The sequence below is a fragment of the Anas platyrhynchos genome, chromosome 3, assembly GCF_047663525.1.
Source record: "Anas platyrhynchos isolate ZD024472 breed Pekin duck chromosome 3, IASCAAS_PekinDuck_T2T, whole genome shotgun sequence".
Taxonomy (NCBI): Eukaryota; Metazoa; Chordata; class Aves; order Anseriformes; family Anatidae; genus Anas; species Anas platyrhynchos.
In genome coordinates this window covers 115,735,968-115,756,739 of record NC_092589.1, presented here as the reverse complement: position 1 = coordinate 115,756,739, position 20,772 = coordinate 115,735,968, and the positions used below count along the sequence as shown (strand labels likewise).

General features: G+C 44.4%; 1 protein-coding gene across 3 annotated transcripts in view; it reads left to right on the top strand.

The window, feature by feature from the left end:
• The first annotated feature begins 2,969 nt into the window (after positions 1–2,969).
• ADGRF5 (adhesion G protein-coupled receptor F5) overlaps positions 2,970–20,772 on the top strand; it is a 38,345-nt gene continuing 20,542 nt past the window's right edge. For 2 of the 3 annotated variants that reach the window (XM_027455352.3, XM_027455349.3), the window contains exons 1-3: positions 2,970–3,373; positions 17,702–17,848; positions 18,863–18,992. In XM_027455352.3, coding sequence (XP_027311153.3) covers positions 18,888–18,992 — 105 coding nt within the window. In that variant the 5' untranslated portion in view covers positions 2,970–3,373; positions 17,702–17,848; positions 18,863–18,887. Of the gene's footprint in view, positions 3,374–15,852; positions 15,952–17,701; positions 17,849–18,862; positions 18,993–20,772 lie in introns of all 3 variants that reach the window. The other variant, XM_027455351.3, reaches the window with a different exon arrangement.

Genomic DNA, 20,772 nt, shown 5'->3' with positions numbered 1-20,772 from the left:
TTTGTCTTTGTCCTTTTCCATCTGTTTACCTTCAGCTACTACTTGTCCTGCTTTTCAGAGCAGAAGATCCAGGTCTGTACATCATCCCTGTGAAGGCATTTTTCTGCCTGCAGGGCTTCCTGGTAATATGATACAATTGCTTCTATTAACAACATTTATTTGCTGATAATTGCAATAAAAATTGAGCATTCCACAGCACGCTGCATTGCATGGAGTCCTCGAATCCCATGGTGTGCAGGATATGGCTTTGCAGAGCTTTGCACACCCTCAACCCTCAGGTGACCATTTCTGTTTGAAACTGTACCATTAAAAGACATTTCCTTCATTGTCCATTGTTGGGGAAAGGATGGGAAAATAGGCGATTTTCTGGAACCGTCCATTTCAAACAGGGTCCTGCTAACCCAAAGGAAGTTGCCTGAGGTTTCAGAAAGACATGGGAAGGTTGTGCTTTGTGGATAGGGACTCAAAATTCCCTGAAGGAATTACAGTGTGCTTTCTTCTGGGGGAAATCCAACAATCTCACGAACACAAAGGCTCCCAGTTCCAGGCGTTTTCCACTTCCTCGATTGGTTTTCACAAGTGCTCAATGAGTTCTCCATCATCCTGCAGAAGTTCCTTATTTGGCCCGTGTCTCTGCGCTGGGATTTCCTATCACCGATGAAGGCCCTTGTTTGCCTATTGTCAATACTGCTTTTAGCGCATGAGGCTTTATATAACCCTAGTCAAAACACGGTGTTAAAGCCACAGCCCTAATTTAATAGTTAAAGAGCTCCGGCAAGGCCAAAGGCTCAAAGAGTAAATCCTGCTTTAACTTTGCCAAAGAGCTGAGCCCAGTAATGAAGACAAATGAAGCACCTCACGCAGAAAGACAGCCTGCTGTGATGCACACATGTCAAATATTAGTGAATCCCATGGCAGTTTGCATGGGTGGTTGATTGCTGGGATTATCCTAAATGTAGGCCTTTGCTTTTCAATTAAATCTGTCCAGCCTCATTTTCCCACATTTGCTCTTTCTGTGCTTTTCTGTAGGAGATTAAATCGCCGTTTAGCATTTTGTGCCTTCTCAGCACGAGGATTGCATTCCACGTTACTGTGCTTGTCATTCTCCTGTGATGAAGCATCTCAGGCAAGTGTGGTTAATTAGCCTAAAGACAAACTCAGGTCATTTAAACCTCAAAGAAACCCACAGGGCTGAGCAATGGCAGCACACATCAGAGGTGCTCCAAACATCCGAATTAATTGTTCCATCCCTGCGATGAGTTCCTGGTGTTTTGGAAGAAAAGCAATCTTCAGGGGTCTTATTCATCCAGATAAATAGTTTCTGCTGACCACTGGCTGCAGGGGGAGTCAGACCAGAGTACGTCAGTCCTTTTGGTATGAAACCCTGCCACCTTCAGCACACTCTCAGCTCTAAATATATTTCTCGAGTCCGATATATAATAAGACATTTCATTACTTCCTTCCTTTGCAGCAGATTAGAGCAAAGTGATTCGGGATTTGCTGTCCCCGGCATGGGCAAAGGTTAAATATTTGCTCTCTGCCAGAATCGCCAGCACAACTGAAATAGCCCTTTGCTGTCCCCGTGCAAGTTAGGGCACTGCAGCTTATTTCACGATCATAGTACCCCCTGGGGACAGGACAGGTACATGGGATACCTGCTGGGTCATCCTAGGAAGCCGTGGCAGCTCATGATTTATGGTGTTTAGAGATGCCTGTGAGATGCCCCAGCCAACTTCAGGGCTCCACAGAGCTCGGTGCTGTACCAACTGATCAAACTTTGCCATGCAATGGAAGAGCACAGGAGATAGGAAAAAAAGATAGGATTCCCATGAGGTCCTGTAAGACTTCCCTAGCCTCTAAAGCAAATTATCCAAACCCAGGTGGAGCTTGCATTTATGCACATAGAGAGGCTGCTGTTAAATATAAGGAAATATGGAACACACTTGTTAATGGAAAGCACTTAAAGGTTGGGTGCACAGCCCGGGCTCCCTCTCCATGTCTTTTTCTCCCTTTCTATGCAAAAAAGTGATGTCACTGAGCACATGAGCGAAGTGCATTTGGCAGTGAAATGCCCTATTGTTCGTGCTTGCTCTTATAGTCACAAATAAGCAATCCAGATGAAGACAACAAAATGCAAAAATAAATTCTTGTTGTGTGCTGAAAGAAGGGTGCTGGTAGCTGTAGAGACTGGAGTCCTATGTTCAATTTTCCATCTTGAGATGTCCTCAGAAGGGGAGGTCCGGATTCACCCCTCTCAGTCCCTGAACACAAGTAAGGAGTGCAGCAGTCCTCAGCTGCTTCTGCAGTCAGGGGGGAGAAGTTGATGCCTCCAGAAAGCAATAAGGATGGGTGGCACGTGCCCCAAGCCACCCGATGGGTTGACATGGGGCTCTGGTGCCGTGGCATGTTATATTCCAAGAATATCAGAGATGGTGCAAAGCTGGGAAAGGCAAAAGCAAAGCAGATTTCACAGTGTCCTTCATTTCATCAGCATATCCTCTGCGACAGGTCTGAGCCCTGAAGCTCCATCCCAAACCTTCCTGGGGAGCACTCCTTTGGTTAGGGCATGAAAATAGCCCCCAAAAGCCAGCTTGACACCAGCTTCATGGGGCAAGGCTCTCTTATGCCAATTTTCAGGGCATCTTAGCACCTTGTAGGCAAGAAAGGCGCCTTAGCTGAAAGCCTAAAAACACCTACAGGGCTTAGGCTCCAGATCATTGCGTGTAGCAATAACTGAGGCTCCTAGAACAGTCTCCCCTATAAGAAAAGACAATTTCTTTCACTTCCAAGCCCCTACTGGCTCCCAAAATGTTTTCCCCATCTTGACATTACGCTCTCCTGTGAGTACCCCCACCCCAGTGTCCCTTCCATCCACTTTCCCCCCTGCGTCAGGAAATAACTTAGAAAATATTTCCCAGGTTCCTTCCTGGCCAGAGGTCATCTCCGTGCTTGGGGCCGGCAGGAACCGCTATGTTCCCTGACACAACAAACGGAGAAGGAAGATCTGCCCTGCCCATTTAGTGCTTTTGGGCTTCTGTTTTTCAGCCGCAACTCCACCCCACGCTGGTGGAGAAGGGATCGGATCCCACTGATCGCAGGAAAGGGAGGTTGTGGTGCTTGTGGCTCACCAAGAATTTATCACAGGCTGATTTGCTGCAGAAAGAAAAATAAAAGAACAAAGAGAAAAAAATACAAAACCAACCCTCCAGCCTGACAAGCAACAGCACACACACGAGGTGTGTTTTGAGCTCTGGGGAAAACAAAGGGCAGAGACCGGGGCGGGAGCTGACACTTGGATGGGAAGCTTCCTGCCCAGCAGAAGAGGACAAGTGTGGAAAGGACTCGGATAGGACCAGCACTCCTCGTCCTGCAGGTAGGGGTGATGTGCGTGCGGCACAGCACCGGGTCTCCCTGTGTGCTTCAGCAGTGTGGGGCTGGTGACGGTGGCTTGGAGGGATGCTCAGGGCCAGATTCTTTGCATGCCCGGTAAACCTGCTGCAGGTGTCTGCCGGGGGAGCTGCGGTCAGAGCACGTCTTGTTTCATGGTGATTGGATGATAGGCACCTGTAGGATGCTTTTGGCTTCGCCGTGTAAGAATTAAATCATTCAACATTCTGATAAAGTGCTACTGTGGGTTAGCCTGGGTAGAGAAATTGTGACTGTGACTAATCTAAACTAAACTCGGGGTAAAGAGGGATGTGCATGGCAATACTGTGCTAATTTGGTCTGCATTTGTTCTAAGGCATGCTACATGCTTTCAGGAAAAAACAAACAAAACAAACAAAAAAAAAAGAAACCAACAACAATAACAACAAAAATGACTGAAATAACAGATTTTTTGGAGTTCTTTTTATGCTTGCTGTGTCTGGGATTTGCAATGCAGATGGGATTTGCAATGCACGGTACTTTTGTCAGCTGTATGAAACGGTGCATTTGTTTTTTTTAGTGCAACCTTCGATCTCATATTAGATGATGCTTGCTGACAGGGAGGAGGGATTTGGGGCATCCAGGGCTACAGACCAAGACACTACCATGTGCTGTGAATCTTGCATTTATCTTGTTCCTATTCTTTCCTGCCTGTGTTTTAAGCTGCTAAAACTAAGCCCAATTTTGTGGTGTCATGCTGGGGTGCTGAAGTGCTGTTCCCAGTGCTCAGAGCCAGGGAGGACTTTCTGCTCCTTTCATCCTCATCAATGTGTTATAACCCCAAAAGTCCTCTTCCATCCAAATCCCTCTGGTGCAGCAGCACCTACCAGTTTTTTAACTGATTGGGATTCAGTGAAAAGACAGACGTGGTGTGACCTTCTGCAACCTTGTCTCCCTCTCCCCATCTGTGGGAAAGTGATGCTCACCTATGTGCTTAAGGAGCTTTCAGACCTGGGGGGAGAAAGGTCTGGTTTGAATGCTGTAACTCTTGCTTCCAGTGACAGTTTTGTGGGAAGCAATAAGATTGTAGCAGGCAAGGGAATAGCAAGGGAAAGGATGCTGGGAATCTGACAGCCTGAGGCTCCATTTCTGCTTGATCGCTTGCTGCTGCATTTCTCAACCCACTAATCCTCCTTGCATCCAGAAAATTCCTCATCTACTTCTGTCACTCTACCTGTTTTGCAATGTCTGGCAAAATTGTGGAGCAAAATCTTATGCAAAGACATTTAGGGACAAATCTCTAGCATCTGGGTAGCAATGATACTTGACTGAATTCAGTAATGGCTCAGCCAGCCTAGCAGGAACCTGGTGTGAGCATTTGGCATTATTTGACTTCCCTAGAACTTCTTCTCTGAGTTTACCTCCGGTGATCCAGGTTTAAAAAACAAACAAACAGAGAACATGCGTAGGCTCTAGGAAGATATCTTTGTCCTAATCTCCTTGATTATTTTTATTTTTTTAACACCTCTTAGACAGGCTTAATAAAGCACTTTTCCAAGTCTGAATTGGAGACGTGGGAAATTCCTCAAACTAGGCAGAGCTTCCTCTCATTGTTAAAACACAAAAGGCCAGCGCAGCCTTTACTAGATTTCCTTTTTTTAACCCATTCACCCTATCAAGAAAGCCATTGCCATGCATGGCAGTGGTTCCTGGTCAGCCAGAAGGAATGAGGGATCACAGTAAGAAAGTACGGATGTGAATTGCATCATCTGTGAGGGCATCATTAGCCTTGGGGCTATATGAATGACAACTGAAGTGATTTGCTGCTGAAATAAATCTCCATCCTGTTTGAGAATCACGGCTTTTTAAGGCAGAATGGGATCACTTTACAGCAAAACCAACCTCCTTTCAGAAGAAAACCACCTGCAGTTTTGCATGAAGCAGTCTCTTAGGACGGTCACCTCAAAGAGGGGTCCAATTCCATTCATGAGCTGATCCACAGGGTTATGTAGAGTTTATTTCTCTAATGATCTTGCACATTGCTCTGCCTTCCTATGGGCAGCTACCACTCATCAGCTAATCTGATCCAGCACCTGCTGAGTGTGGGATCGGACCAGCTTGACCCCCTTATCTGTGCTCAGCAGCATCCTGCCCGGGGGCTGAGCCAGTGCTGGGTGAAGGCAGAAGCTGGAGGGCTGGGATGAGAAAAGTAGGGAGCACAGGGCCACAGTGGGCTGGAGATGTTGCATTAGGAAAGTAGGTGAGATGGAAGACACAAGGTGTACAGAGTCTGGCTGGGAAGGAGTTAACTTTCCTTATTCATCACCTTAAGGTGCTGCAGTTTGGATGTGTTGCTAAAACATGTGTTGATAGCACACCGGTGTTTCTGTGTTGTTATTATGAGCACAGCAGCAGCGTGGAGCACTGTTATTGCTCAACAGTGCTGCACAGTATCGAGACTTTTCTCAGCTGCATGCGTGGAGGGGACAGAGCTGGGAAAGCTTCCCCATATTGGCAACAGGGCTGTTTCATACTATATAATGACATATTAAGTGATAAAAAACAGAGGTGGTGGTGAGCAGAGGGCAGCAGGCAGGGTTATATTGCAAAGTGGCCATTGCATGGAGCCTGACCGGGTATCAGTCTGCTTGGGGGAAGTGGTGAGTGATTGCCTTTCATCACTTACTGGTCTGTCTTTATCTTGACCAATGAGTTTTCTAACTTTTTCATCTTTCTATTCTCTCCCCCATCCCATTAGCACATGGGGAACAAGTGAGCTGCAGGCCAGGGTCAGCCCCCACAGCAGTATATCTAGCCCACCTTTCAGAGACCTTCTAATGGACCACTTCTGAATAAGCAAGAAGGCTTTTACCAGCCCGGAACAACCCATTTGCTCCTCTGTGTGATCTCAGTCAGCTGACTTACACAAAGTCATGTTCATTTTAGGAAGAACTCAAAGGTCACCTGAAATTGACTGCTCCTGGCATTGAAATCCTTCCTCCTGGCCTCATTTGTCTTCTAGATATTTCCACAGCTTACACTCTATCAAGCTGATAGACCGGGGTTATTTTGATTATGGTTATTACTACCCCAGCTTCTCCCTAAATGAAGCAGGGAGAGCTCAGACTGTGCTAGTTTGGCACAAGGACAGCAAGGGTCTGCGTTGTTGGCTGCTGTCAGCCCAGGCTCTGCTTAAACCCACGTCAGCAGGAGAGAACATGCTACTCACAGGCTGGGTTGGAAGATGCCTGTGAGTAGCAGAGCTGTATGGATTCCCCATTTAAATCTTATTGCGAAACATTAATTTCCAAATGACTTCCCCAAAAACATAATAGGGCTGTGATCTAGTATGCAATTTACTGTTCTCAGAAATTCTTCAAAAAAGGCAGAGCTTCCCTTCATTGTTCATGCACAGAGGAAAAGCTGTACTAGAGTTCCTGCTTCAGCTCACTCTTGTGACCACAAACTTGGCCTTTGACAACCGTCAGGTCGAGTGTGTAAAAACCATCTTCATTCCAAAGCCACCCCTACGTGCCTTGTGACAGGCTCTTCACAGCGTGGCCCTGATCCCCAAATGGCTTTGCTCTTCCTTCTGGAGGGAGAAATTCTTGCATGGGGTCTTGGTTTCCTGACCCAGTTGCTGAAATCCTGGATAAGCCTGTGCATGCCTCAAGTCTGTCCAGCTGTAAAACAAGCCTGAGGACACTTCCTTCCGTTCACTGTCTGTCTTGTTTCAAGCCCACGGTTTAAAAAGTCCAGTTGCTCTTTGTAACCACAGGTCTTTAGCTAAGGACACTCAAGATGTTTTGTGCTACTAACAAAAATCTGTCCCAAAAGCTTCCTGCTCTCTTCCTGAATGTCTCATTTCCAGGGAACCTTGCAACAGTGGCTTCAGCACTGTTTCAGCACTGCATTACCAGACTTGGTGTAGACCTAATCCATCTGACAGCAGTCAACGGAGGGTTCCTCTGTCCCTAATGTAAATGCAGATGCTTTTGAGGGTGCTTTGACTTAGATTGCCTGTATGGTCAGTGAAGAGAAACACAGGTGCCTCTGTAGATTTGCCACAGGATATGGCAAAGGACCAGCCTCTTCCCACTGAGGGCAGAGGAGCTGAAGAATATTCCTAATCCCAAAACATCCCTATTTTGTCTTAGACCATGCTAGAATTTAGGAGAAATGTGCAACAGCAACAGTGCAACATGGGAGACTGGAGTTGTTCCCTGATCGTGTTAGGACACAGCTCACCTCCAGATGCCTGAACTCTCCCTTTCCCTCCAAAGCAAGGCACGGTAGGCGATGCTGCTGTCTGGGAAGAGCCCCTGGTCCATGTTGTCCTTTGAATCATTCCTGTGAGTTTTGGGACAGAAAGCTGGTTGGCATTGGCTGTGCCAGGGAACAGGGTAACTATCGAACTAGAAAAAAATGACAGAAAAAGACCTCGGGAGGCCATCTACTCCAGCCCTATGTTTCATAGCAGGTATTTGTTTAAGCTCTCCCAAGACATCTCCAGGGCCTGAAAAATGCCACTCATCATGATTCTACGTTGATGACATTAGGCCTTGTTCTCACACCTAATGCCAGTGATGAAGATCATTGAAACACAGAATAACAGAATGGTTTGGCTTGGAGGGGACCTTAAATCCCATCCTGTTCCAGATCCATGCCATGGCAGGGACACCTCCCACCAGCCCAGGCTGCCCCCAGCCCCATCCAGCCTGGCCTCAGGCACTGCCAGGGATGGGGCACCCACAGCTTCTCGGGGCAGCCTGCAACGGGGCCTCGCTGCCCTCTGAGTGAAGAATTTCTTCCATATATCTAATCTAAACCTCCCCTCTTTCAGTTTAAAGCTCTTACCCTTTGTCCTACCACTACAACCCCTGTCAGAGTCCCTCTCCTGATTTTCTGTAGGCCCCCTTAGGTGTAGGCACGGGAAGGCTGCTGTGAGGTCTCCCTGGAGCCTTCTCTTCTCCAGGCTGAACAACCCCAACCCCCTCAGCCTGTCTTCATAGCAGAGGTGCTCCAGCCTCTGATCAATATGAAAGAGCTTGGATAATTCTGAAAACATCATGGATATGTGTAGCCTTCACAGAATTTAAACAGCAGCACTATTTAGAATTTCTGAGTTATCCTGCTCCCTGAAAGACAGACCAGTACAAAAATAATAAGGCTGGAACTGAGATTAGTCAAACAAAATTTAATTAATTTTCTTCTGAGGGTTGATCATTAGAGAAGGGAGATACGGACAGCAGAGACCTGGCTTCCCTCATCTGGGAGATTTTCCTCCATTTACGTGATTTTGTGCCTAACACGTGGATGCTACTTTGTGCTTGTACATTTGTACAGTTGCTAGGTGTGACGGGCCAGGCCTTACGCAGGAAATGCCTGCTGTCCAGAGCAGGGCTGTATAAACTCCAAATGGCTGACACCTGCACAGCTTGCAGCAGCTTCCTACACAGCGGGCTGCGCTTGCAGCAATAAGAGGAAAAAAAAATCAAGAGGTTAATAAAACGAAACTAGCAGGAAGCATGCAGTCATCAGACTTTCTAGTACTTCAGTACTTTAGTACTTCTATAGAAATAACCTGTGGCTGGCCTGACTCGGGGACCTAATCCAAGACTCATTGACGGCCATCAAAATTCCACTTTGACGGATGTAGTTAGGCCTCAGTCTTTACTCTGTAAATACAGGAGTACATGGATACTCCCACCTTCCCTGTACCCACACACAGCTGAGTTCCAAATCTATTGCTTCATTAAAGCTGGCTGTGAGGTAGGCCTGCCGCTGATAACTGCAGATGCTCCGAAAAGGATGAGGAGGTGAAGGGAAAGTTAATGGCCACATCTCTTCTCCCATAGCTGCCATCAGCAGTGAGCTAATGCCTCCAGACAGGCGCCTTTCAGAACATCCAGCATACAGCTACGTGCAAAGAGCTACAACACAGACTTGCGTTGTTTCACATTTTCTTTTTGTTGTTTTTATTTTTACTTTGTTTCTCCTATAATGCTCCAACAAGGAGCAGGAGCCTTTAGATGGAGCTGGACAAAGCCTCCTGAGCAAAGGGGAGAAAGAAATGCCAGGAATAGGTCAAGAATTGGGCAGGGCTTTCTTTTCCCAGGAAGGTGATGATTGAAATGCTTTTTCCACTTTGGTTGCAGCTACTGCTATTTTCAGCTCTGAATATCAAAGCTCGTGGAGCATTCATCTCTTCACTGGTGACTGCCATGACATCTGTGCATAACTAACTCACCAAAAATAAAAGTTGCCAACACCTGAAAACTGTACCTCTGTTCAAGCCCCACACATCCTTTAGCATAACCAGCTACCTCGACCCCCTGCACCATGCTAGGCACAAAACTAGAATGTCACAGATAAAATATCTCAGCCTGTTTGAGTCCTTATCACTGAGCCGTTCGATGTGGAGTCCTTGATTAATTTGTGTTTATTTCAGTTTTGTTTTCATTCAGATGTGTTATCTAAGGTTAGCGCAACTTCCCCCACCCCCCTTTTCCCTTTTAGCCAACTCTCCCATGAAATATTGTTGTGACTGGGTGTGTGTTTCTTAAAGTCATTGTGTGCTTTATGTCTGAAACAAACATCGTCTGATCATCCAACTTATTACGCACTCCCCAAAGGTCAAATTTTAGGCATAAAATAGAAAGTTTGTGTCGTGGCTGAGGACGAACAAACAGGACAGCCACTAAAAACAAGGTTTTTAGCCCCAGAGATCAAGTCTGGGAAAAAATATGAATCTCAGTGGCTATTTAAAAAGGGTAAAATTCAGGGCAACTATGCAGCTAGATTATCTTATGCCAGCCCCATATCTGCTCTCTTCACACCTTCTCATCATTAGCATCTCCTGCTTCCTCTCTCCATGTGTCCTTCATCTCCACGGATCTCCTGGCATCATAAGCATTTCATAAGAAATGCCTGAAGGGAGAAAGAGCTATTTAAGCCACGGGAAAATGATGATGCAGGGAAATTCAGTTTAATTCAGTTGAAAAAAAAATCATAACACAAATGGAAAGGTGAAAAGCAGAGCAAGTGGCAAGGAGGTGAGATGACTGCTGTGCTAGAATGACATAGGAATCTTCAGCCTAGACAGCATTTGGAGAATATAAAAGCAATATGTGCTGCTATGAGGCCATGGAGAACTTGTGTCACCCAGCTTGATAACTAAGAACCAAACCTGACCCTAAAAGGTGTGCTCACCTCTGCTTCTGCTGGGACTGCCACCAACTCCCCCCTAAGAGGGACCACATTCCCAGACACAAAATACAGAAATGTTTCAACCATCAGGAATAAAATACCACTATCTTGGATGGCTGGATCAGGATGGATAATTCTATTCTAACACAGAAATGCTTGCATCAGCTTATACTTCTTTGCTTTCATAACCCCTTGCCAAAGAAGCCACTCCAAAATCAGTGTTTTTTCATTCCTCCCCATCAGTTATTTATTTATACACATTTTCTAGCTCCCCCCAAGCCTTCTCTTCTCCAGGCTGAACAGTCACAGCTCTCTCATCATCCTCTGGTATGACAGGTGCTCCAGCACCTCAATCATCTTTGTATGACCATGTCTCTCATGTACTGGAGAGCCCAAAACTGGACAGCATGCTTTAGATACACACAGAACTGGGAAATCTCAATGCTAACTCTGTTATCAAATGGGAAAGGAGACATGGCTGGTAAGGCTGAGAGAAGCTACCAAAAGTGCCTGCCTGTTAGAGAGAAAAAGGTGGACATCTGAGAGTGGGACAAAAGGTGGAATAAGCAGGGACTTACTGAATGAATTGAGGAGACCTGAGCTCAGGACCCTAAGCAATGAGCCATGGGGCTGTGTGTCTACAGAAGCCGCCTAGCCACCAGACATGAACCACTGAACCCGGCTGCAAGGGTCCATAAAAAACACTGAACCCTACTGCGAGGGTCCATAAAAACCACTGAACCCTACTGCAAGGTCCATAAAAACCACTGAACCCTGCTGCAAGAGTCCATGCCAAGGATACACTGCTCCTGCCTCAGGCACTACCCAGGTGCCTCTGAATCATGCACACCATAGAAGCCATGAGCAATGTGGGCACCATCTCCCTGCCAAAGATGGAGCCATCTGCTCTGGAGAAAAGTTAGTCTTCAGCAAGCCTTTCCTATCCAAACACCGCAAAATGGCTGCAAGTGTCAGTGAGGTTTGTTACCTAGCCTCATGATAGAGGAAGGCCAAAGACCACCATTAGTGGGGCAATGTCCCAGGCAGGTCGGTTATACAGCACCCATGACGGGGCTAATGTCTTGTCAAATGTGGCAGAGTGTCTCACCTTCTTCCTTCCCTGAGCTAATATTTAGCCAAAAATTATTGCAGTTAATGCTTATTCATGTCAGAATACCCTCATTGATCCAGCAGATTGCTGTTCTGCCCTGATGAGCAGTAAGTCCAACTGCTAAACTTTCCAAGAGGGCAAGAAAGAGGCTGGTTGGTACTCTTCGGTCTGTATGGAAGTGCTCATGAAAAGCTCTGTCTGCTGTTCTCAGAGCATTAGGACTGCCTGAAGGATGTGGTACTTCAGCCATTCAACTGGGCAGTTTTCTGTGCTGTCATCTGTCTGGCTGAATGGGTCCTATTCCAGCTGCTGTGCCTTGCAAACTGGAGTCTTGGGACGTTTTCTTCTTCTTGCAGGAAGTCCTGCTTGGTCACGGTACAATTTGAGCCTGTTCTGCTGAATGCTAGGAACAAATTAATTTTCATTTTCCATTTAGACTGAGTATGTAAAAGGGTCATCAGTAATTCATAGGAAGGCTTATGGAGGAACAGAGGAATTTAAAGTTGTAGGCCAAGAAGGAAAAGTGTTTTCTTTGTGAACAAGGATAGCAAATGTGACATAATGTAGACAAGGGAATGAATAAGAGCTCTTCTCTGGAAATATCTTATCGTGTAGGAAAAAAAACCTTGATAAGGATGTAGATGCTGTTCAGCATCTCTGTGCTTGAACTGGGGGGAATATTGTGTTGGAGTGATCCAGAAGGGAATTTCTGAATGTGCCTAAGGTGGAAGTAGCAGAGTCCAAACACTGCTCTGAGAACCCAGATCAGGAAGAGCATGTCTCCCCTGAATCTCTTTCAACATAAAATTAGTGCCAACTTAAACTTCATTAATTACACAGAAATTAAAGTGATGCAGAAAAACAAAAAGAAAGGTTATTAGAAGGTAAATAAGCCATCTACCTTATGCCCCATCCCACAGACTGAGTTGGAGGCAGAATAAAGGGCTCTCTCCCATGTCAGCAATTCTTCGCCTGTTCATTAAAACCTCCACTGAAGGGAAATTTGCAGCTGCCCTGGGTAGCCCAATGCAGTGCTTTGAACCTTTCAGCTACACATTCTCCATAGCCACCAACATATTTGTCTTTGCTTCAAACTGTATGATTTCATGTCACACTTCACCTAGCCAACACTGTGAACATTCCTGTAAATCCCTTACGAAGTGACATACTGTTATTGTGTCCTCAGCTGAATCTTCTCTAAACCAAACAACCTTCTACCTGTCCTCATAGGTCACGTTCCACTTGTATCTTAGCATTCACATGGATCTCCTTTGGATGCTCTCCAATACAGCAACATCCAGACACAGCACTACAGCCAAGGCATCAACAGCGCCAAGTAGTTGCAATCTTGTTACCTTCTAGATCTTAAAGTAAGAATACTCATTAATAAACCTCAGAATGAGGCTACCCTTATTTTCTATAACATCACACTGAGTAGATTTAAGTAGCAATATGCTAGGACCCCCCTCCAGATCCTTTTCTGCAATAATGAGGTGGGAAAAAAACACATATAAAGTTACATGAGAGATAAGAAATGAAGTCCCAGACATTTCTAGATGCCCAAAACCTTTGGTTTCAAAGTAATCTGTCCATTAATTTATTTATGACTAGGATTCACTCTGTCTCTTCATTTGTAAAACACATTTTTAACCATGAAAAATTCAGATTCAAGAATAATAAGAATGGCAAATACTGTGAGAACCTACAGTGTTGCATTCAGCTTCTGAGAGGCTTTGCTGTCCTTTTCTGAGTTCAGGGTCCAAGTGGCAACAGGATTTCATTACACAAATTGCTGAGATGCTGGTTAGACTCTAGAGATGAGACCTAATGAAGTGCCAATAGCCATGACAGGAACAGAATAAAGTTGGGCGAGTCAAGAGGGCAGTGTCTTGTTAAATTCATTTCTAGGTTGTTTTCACAGCTACTTTTGCTTTGAACTATCTCTCAGGTACCTATGTGGGAACATTACCCTGCTCTATTTTGTTCACATCAGATGAAATGTATTCATCTGCTGTTGTAACAGCACATTCCCAGTAAATTACAGCATCAGCTTAGCTCTGCCTTGTTTTGGATTAGTGCTCCTCCTTCAGAACAGATATCCTCTAACTCACCCTTTGCTTGATTTTCTGAAAGTGCAGCCTCAGATACTTAAAGTACAAGTGCTCCAGGGCTGAAACGTCAAAACTTTTAACCCCAGGAAGTTAACAGTTCCTGGCAACATGACATTATATGATGAATGAGTACAGGAAAGAAAAAATAATAAAAAAGAAAAAGCAAGATGATTAGGGCATCCCTTTGTGCTCACATACCATGTTGATTATGTAGCTAATGTTCTGATGTTGTGCAGCTTTCACACTCTCCAGCAAATCTTGCAAACCAAGATTTCTCATACCTTTTAAGCTGCAATTTGATGAAATACTATTTTGAGCAGAAACCCTATCTTAAGGAATCATTTCTCCTTGCTGACTGCCACCCATTCCTGTGACACGAGGTGCTGTTGGTTAAAATTGTTTGAAAGCCACCGAAGGAAAACAAACAAACAAAACAAACAAAAAAACTCATGCTGAACCGCTTCCCAGGGCAAAAGGGACAAGGTCCCCATCTCACTCTCCTGGCCCCTCGTGCCCTCCTCTCTTCCTTCCTTTCCTCTCCCCTGCCTGGGAGCTGCTCCTCTCCTTACTTGAGTCTTGGCACTCACTGCGCCCTTCTCTGAGCTGACTAAACTCTCTCAGATGAAAGCAAGGTAGATGCTTTGTTTCTGGTTTGCATTTCTGCAGGGGCCAGGGAGTTAAATCAGCTCAGACAAAGGCCTGGAAAGAGTGAGCACATGGTCAGCAGTAAAACCCGTCTGAAGAGGCAGAGGTGGTTGCACTTAGCACTGTAGATGCAGCCTCTGTTTTCTGTTTGTTCAAATTCCTGAACCAGTTTGGGTGGGGATTAAACTGGATCAGTGCCACTTCTCAGAGGGAATTTGCAGCCACATACCATGTCAACCTCAGAACCTTCCATAAATACAAAGGCTGTATGGCAAACTTTACTAAACCCATTTTGCTTCTTGGTACCACCAAGGGCGACCCAACCTATCCCTCCCGTTCCCCTGCAAGAGCCAATTTCAGTTAGCAACTTGACCCTATTGAAGCCGTTGGACCAGCTCTCATGCCACAACCCCTTAATTTGGGAATATAGAAGTGGGAAAGAGATGGCACTTCAACAGACACCTTGCTGACTTGTTTTGCTTGCATTTCCCTTATGTGTTGTGGCAATGTGAGGCCTTTATGTCTTGACTTAATTGCCTTCCTTGGAGACTTATGCACTTTTGGGATGCCCACATAAATCCTGCCTGGCCTTCAGATGCTGCATGGTGACCCTGGAGATCCTGGGCCATGTCTGCCTCCTCCATGTCGCTATTGTTCCTCCTGGGTTTCTTACGAGAAGTCAAGACCTCCACAGGGAACATTTCCAGCGTTGCAGGGAACAGGAAATTTTTCCAAGGACTTAGCTGCTGAATAAACCACTGGCTCAGAAAGTCCCCCACAACACAAGGTTGGACTGATGTCCCCTCTTTGTGCAGGGAGTTCCTGGATCTAGATTGTCTTCAAGGTAGAAATGTAGATAACACTGCAGAGCTTCCCTTGGTTTCTGGGAATTTCCTACTTCTTCCCCACCATTCACAGTAGTGGTAATCGTGCAGCTTCTCTGAGGGCATCAGTGCACATCCCTAGTGCCCTTCAGGTCCAGCCTGACACAGGGAGCATGCTGCCAGCTCAGGCAGGAAAAAACTTTAGTTTTGTTCTAGGTTGTTTAAATCAAACCCACAAATATTTTGCCATAGCTGCAAAGCACGATTGTACTGTTTTCAGTCCTCAATACCCTCTTTTTTCTTAGAACAAAGCAGGTTAGTAGCAGCCCTGGAACAAGTTAGTCCACTTGACAAAGTAATCTGCAGATAAGATGCTGACAGACTGAGATCAGTACAGGGGGAAATAATGCATGCTACGTTTTGAATGGTATCAGGAAATTTCTCCTCTTGAAATGCCTTGTGGTTTTTCATCAGCGGAACCTCTGGTCAGCCTCACACTTGAAAATCAAGCCCAGGCTCTGGAGGCAACATGCTTTCTGGGTGGCAGTTAGAAGTTCGGGTAATTATACTTGTTCCTGTGTCTCAGTTTCTCTTTGAGGGAGGTCAGAATACCTGGGCTGTAGCAGAAAGCTGAGGATGTTTAAGATGGATCTAATTAGAAGACCACTTTGAATCACCTATAAAGGTAAACCCTTCTGTATCGCTGTCTCATCTCTATTTTCTAAGATATTTGGGATGGTAACTGTTGTGCTGGGTGGATTTGCGAGAGAGGGTGTAATTATTTTGCAATGTTTATGAAAAAGAGGAACTTAGAGAAGTAAAAAGGAAGTCATGCAGATCACCTGTGTCCTGGCTACAGGGAGACTTGGCTGGTCACCTCTAGAAATCTTCTGCATTTTAGAGCTAGCTTTAGACAACATTTTTCAGCCTGAATGCTACAGAAAAGGAATTTGGTAGCAAACCCAGGCTGCTTTAGTTCACCAGGGCTTTTTGAATTGAAGGCAGTTGTTGCTGTCCAGGAGATAGTTTGTATGCCTAATGGTGAATCTGCCCACATAGCTGCTGTTTTTCTAACTGTATTATATAGATACTAGAGAAATTGATCACTGAAAAATTTATACCAATTCCCATTTTCAGCAAGAAATTAAATGAACAAGAGGGACATCCACACTACATGAGAAGGGCATTACTATTTTTCCCCATTTGCAATTAGAAATATCAAATTTGATAGTCTTCTGGCTTTCTAGCCATTGGTTTGGGATTTTTGGACTTTTAACTGGTGATTGAACTTTGAATAGCAGCATGGTTCTTATTTACGTAAGTTTCCATCTATATAGTTTATTGTGCACACAATTAATAGGGTATTTAGTCTCAGCTACATGGTTGCACAAAGGATGTATTTGAAAATAGAGGCTGACCCACAACATTTGAATATGAATGCAAGTTTGCAAACTGTGGAAAGATACATGCAAAACTGTAGCAGATGCTGTTTAACCTCCTCATAAACTTTGTTTTTAATTACCTTTTTTCCTTGCTATTTTCTGTTTTATTGACCAGTTATCACTGAAGTACAATTTCATTGCATGCATTAAGCTAATGTACCATATGCTGTGAGTATATGCTGCATATACAAAAGTATCGGAAATCTTGGTTTTATTAGTGTTTCTTTTATAAAGTCATGTCATAATCTCAAGGACTTGTGTCACAGCTTGGCAGTGTTTCCCTATTGATCCATCTTGGTCTTGAGGTCTGCTAGGGGCATGGAAGTCTTGATGCTGTCAGCAGTGGATGCTGTCTTCAAAACTGCAGAATAGCCTCTTTTGTAGAATTCTGGATGCACTGATGGAGGTGCTCAGGAGACCGAGGAGACACCTATTTTTCCCTACATTTTTTTTTTCCAGTTCTGACAGACATCCATCCATTGAATAAAAAAAGTATGTGACAATGTTTTTTATGGATTTGGCAGGGAGGAGATATTCTGGACCAGTGAGATGTCTCACTTTCTGGTTATTTCTATATACGAGCAGCCACTCTGGGTCAGCTCAAATGTCTAGCATGGTGTTCTGATGTTCCCTCAGATCTCATTCTTTAGTGGTAATAGTAAATTCAGAATCTGTCACAGAATACATAATATCAGGATCATTTCTTTCTACCTTATACTTACTAGTGCTGAATTTCACCTTCCCTTTATATGACGTAGTCACTCTGCAACGTGAGGTCCCCATGCAGATCTTCATGGGCAGACTTTGCTTATGTTTGTCTCATCACTTAAAGCCGTCCACAGTGTTGTATTGTTAATTGCTGCCTTTTCCATTTCACTTGAGAACAGAGGGTAAGACACAGGCTTACACACACCTTCCTGTGGAGCTCTGGTGCTCTCTCTATTGGGAAAGCAAATCCTTTCTTCCTACTTTTGTCTCCTCTCTTTTAACCAGGTCTGTATCCAGGGGAAGTCTCACTAGAGATGAATCTCTCTAAGAACCATCTTCGGTGAGGAACTCTAGCAAATGCCTGCAGGAAACCCTGGTCAGTGACGTCAAGCATATTGCTGGGATCGTTGCTGTCCTCTCTCCATTCACAAGGTGAGGCTGCGGATCATGTCCATATTATAACTGTATGTTATAACACAGTAGGGTTTTCTGATAAGGAAAATCACAGTGAAGCACCCTTCTATTTGGGATTACCAGCTCTGATATGTGATGTGGGAGCAGCAGGCAGCCACTGCCAATGTTTATAATCAGCTCGGGAGGTGTTGATTTTTCTGCTTTCACCACCTTTTAAGTCCTGAGACCCTAGCTGGTTTGTATGAACAGTTTTTTCAATACAAAAACAAAACAAAACAAAACAAACAAAACCAAAACACATAATTTTACAAAAGCTCGTGATATTAATCAAGGTAATGTTATTAATCAAGTTAACATTACCCACTAGCATGTCATTCAGTACTCTTAAGAGACTTTCCTCGATGCTTTCCTTTTTTGCAATGATTTTCAGCCTGCTTGGGTTCTGCCTATTCCCACAGCTCCCCACTGGCTGTTAATCCTAGAGCTAGAAAAGTGCTTTGTCAGGGAGAGTCAGAAGGGGTATATTCATAGCAAAACACAATTTTAAAAGTATTCTTCAGCTCCCTTTCCCTATTCCCTCTAGTTACATAAAATGTAACTCATGTACAGCAACATTCCTGGCTATTCCCTCATGTTCTGGCTGCGAGTTTGCCAGGTACCACTGAGAGGAATATTTGAAGAGCCAAAATCAGGTTGTCTCAGGGCAGGTGAATTTCTAGCACCTCACTTGTCCCTGTGAGAAATTTGGTTAAGACTCTGCTTTTTCCAAGCCATTTATTTCTCTCTATGTTTTGAGTAAGTATAGGTGACATCAACCAACCAAACAAACAAAAAGATATATGAGAGCAATAGTCTAGTGAAAGTGGCAGCAAAATGATTACAGATCTTTTTCTGTCCTCTGTCTTAGATGGAGTAAGCAGGCAGTGTGCTGAAAATGCCCCAAAATACAATTTTTTGTAGAGCATGCTGGTACTTACTCCTGTATGAGTCGGCTGAAAATCTCCTGATTCTTTTGCTTTGTTTTCCTCCCAGGCTGTACAGCAAAGTTGACAACAAAATGCCATCCCTGCTTACTGCAGCTCTCCACTGCCTGTTTCTACTGGTCACAGCATATTGCCATACACCACAGACCTCAAAATTTTACCCAGTCACCCAATATGTAGTGAGTATCCTACCCCAGACCCATCGGTTTTCATTTGGTTTCTTCCGGTAGCTGCCATCATTCTCCTTCACAGCCACAAAACCTTAAAGGAAGTTGTTATAAGGTCAGGTGGGGAAACTGAACCCAGAGAACCTCTCCAGTGTGTAAAATGGATGGAAAATCCAGGAACTGCGCTCTTCTTGCTTTCAGTCTTAAAGCTGCCCCAGGATGAGCTGAGCAACACTTCTGGTCTCTCTCTTGCACAAGGGATTTAGATTTCTGCTCCCTGGGCTAATCCTAGGTATCAGCAATGTGAGCGCTGCTCCTGGATAGGGTTGTAGGTAGCCTGGAAGCATCACGTTGACACAACTAGTTCAGGCACAGAGGTCCTTACAGGTAGGTGTCATGACTTGTGTTTAGATGTTGCACTTCTCAGACTCACTTTGGTTTCCCAGGTTTTCCATAAACTTCCTCACATACCTCTTTTGCCCCATCAATTACCTGAAATATGGAAATCTGTTTTGTGCTTTGTCCTGTGTATATGTGCGGTAACAGTTTCTGCACAGAGTCCCTAATATAGCGGGCAAAAGAGGAACAGAAAACAAAGGGATTGACCACATGGGAGTTAATATAGTCTGTTAAAGAAAACTAGTCTAAAAGTCAACCAGCTCTTGATCAACAATAATTGTTGTTACACCAGAAAATGCTTTGTCTTCTACATTCTAAATCCTATCAAGCCAAAACAGATTCTAACTTTAGTGTTCGGCCTCTGACATCATAGGACCTTAGCTCAGATGGACTGATCAGAATTCAAACTGTTTTTTTGAGCAAGTTGAGAAAAGGCAAAGAGAGGTGAAGAGAAAGGTGGGAGCTGTTTATATTGTTACTATTCCCTGCCTTGGTAAAACAAGACAAAGCTTGTTGCAGAAACCTTGTCTGCCCTACGGCAGATTAATAGTGACCAAGTATCTTGTTTGCTTTGTTTCTTCTAAATGTTTCCAGCTCAGAGCACTTGGGCATTTGTCTGAGAAGAGCAACACCTTTTTTTTTTTTTCTTTGGCATCATTGATCCGTGCTATACCCTGCAAATGAGTCATTATTTACCGGTGTGAAACATGTGAAGTATCTAACAACAGGGTGCCTAACAGCCCTGCAGTTGTTTGGGAGAGTAATTAAAAAAGAAAGCCACTGAGCCCAAACATGGAGGAAGACACGGATCACAGTGAGCTTTCTGTAAGGTCTGAGTGTGGTGAAAGGCAGTGCCCCTAGCATCATGAAATTGCCAGCACACCTTGGGATCTTCGCTGTCAGCAAAGCCGCGATATGAAGCCCTGCTCTAATCACACACCAGATGGTTCCTTGATGTGAAAGGATGACTCAAGAGTTGCCAAGCTATTCACCTTTTCTGTAAATAAAGATTTTATTAGGGCTTAAGAAACTGGGGAAGCTGCAAATCTCCTGTGTACATCTCGGCTTGTTCTTTAGCTTTTCTTGATAACAGCAGTGCCAAGTATTTTCAAGTCATGATTAAAAAAATAAGAAGGTCTGCATCTCACTTGGCCGCACCCTGCGTGAACCCAGTCATACTGAAATTGTGTCACCACCTCCCTGTTCATCCGTGTGCTACCCATGGCTGTTTGACCTGACACCTGAGCTGGATCAGGGACATTTCTAAATGCTAAAGCTTCACTTCAGCGCTATATATATATAATATATTAATAATATATAATATTATATAATAATAATATTATATATATTATATTATATTATAATAATATATAATGTATTATTATATATAATA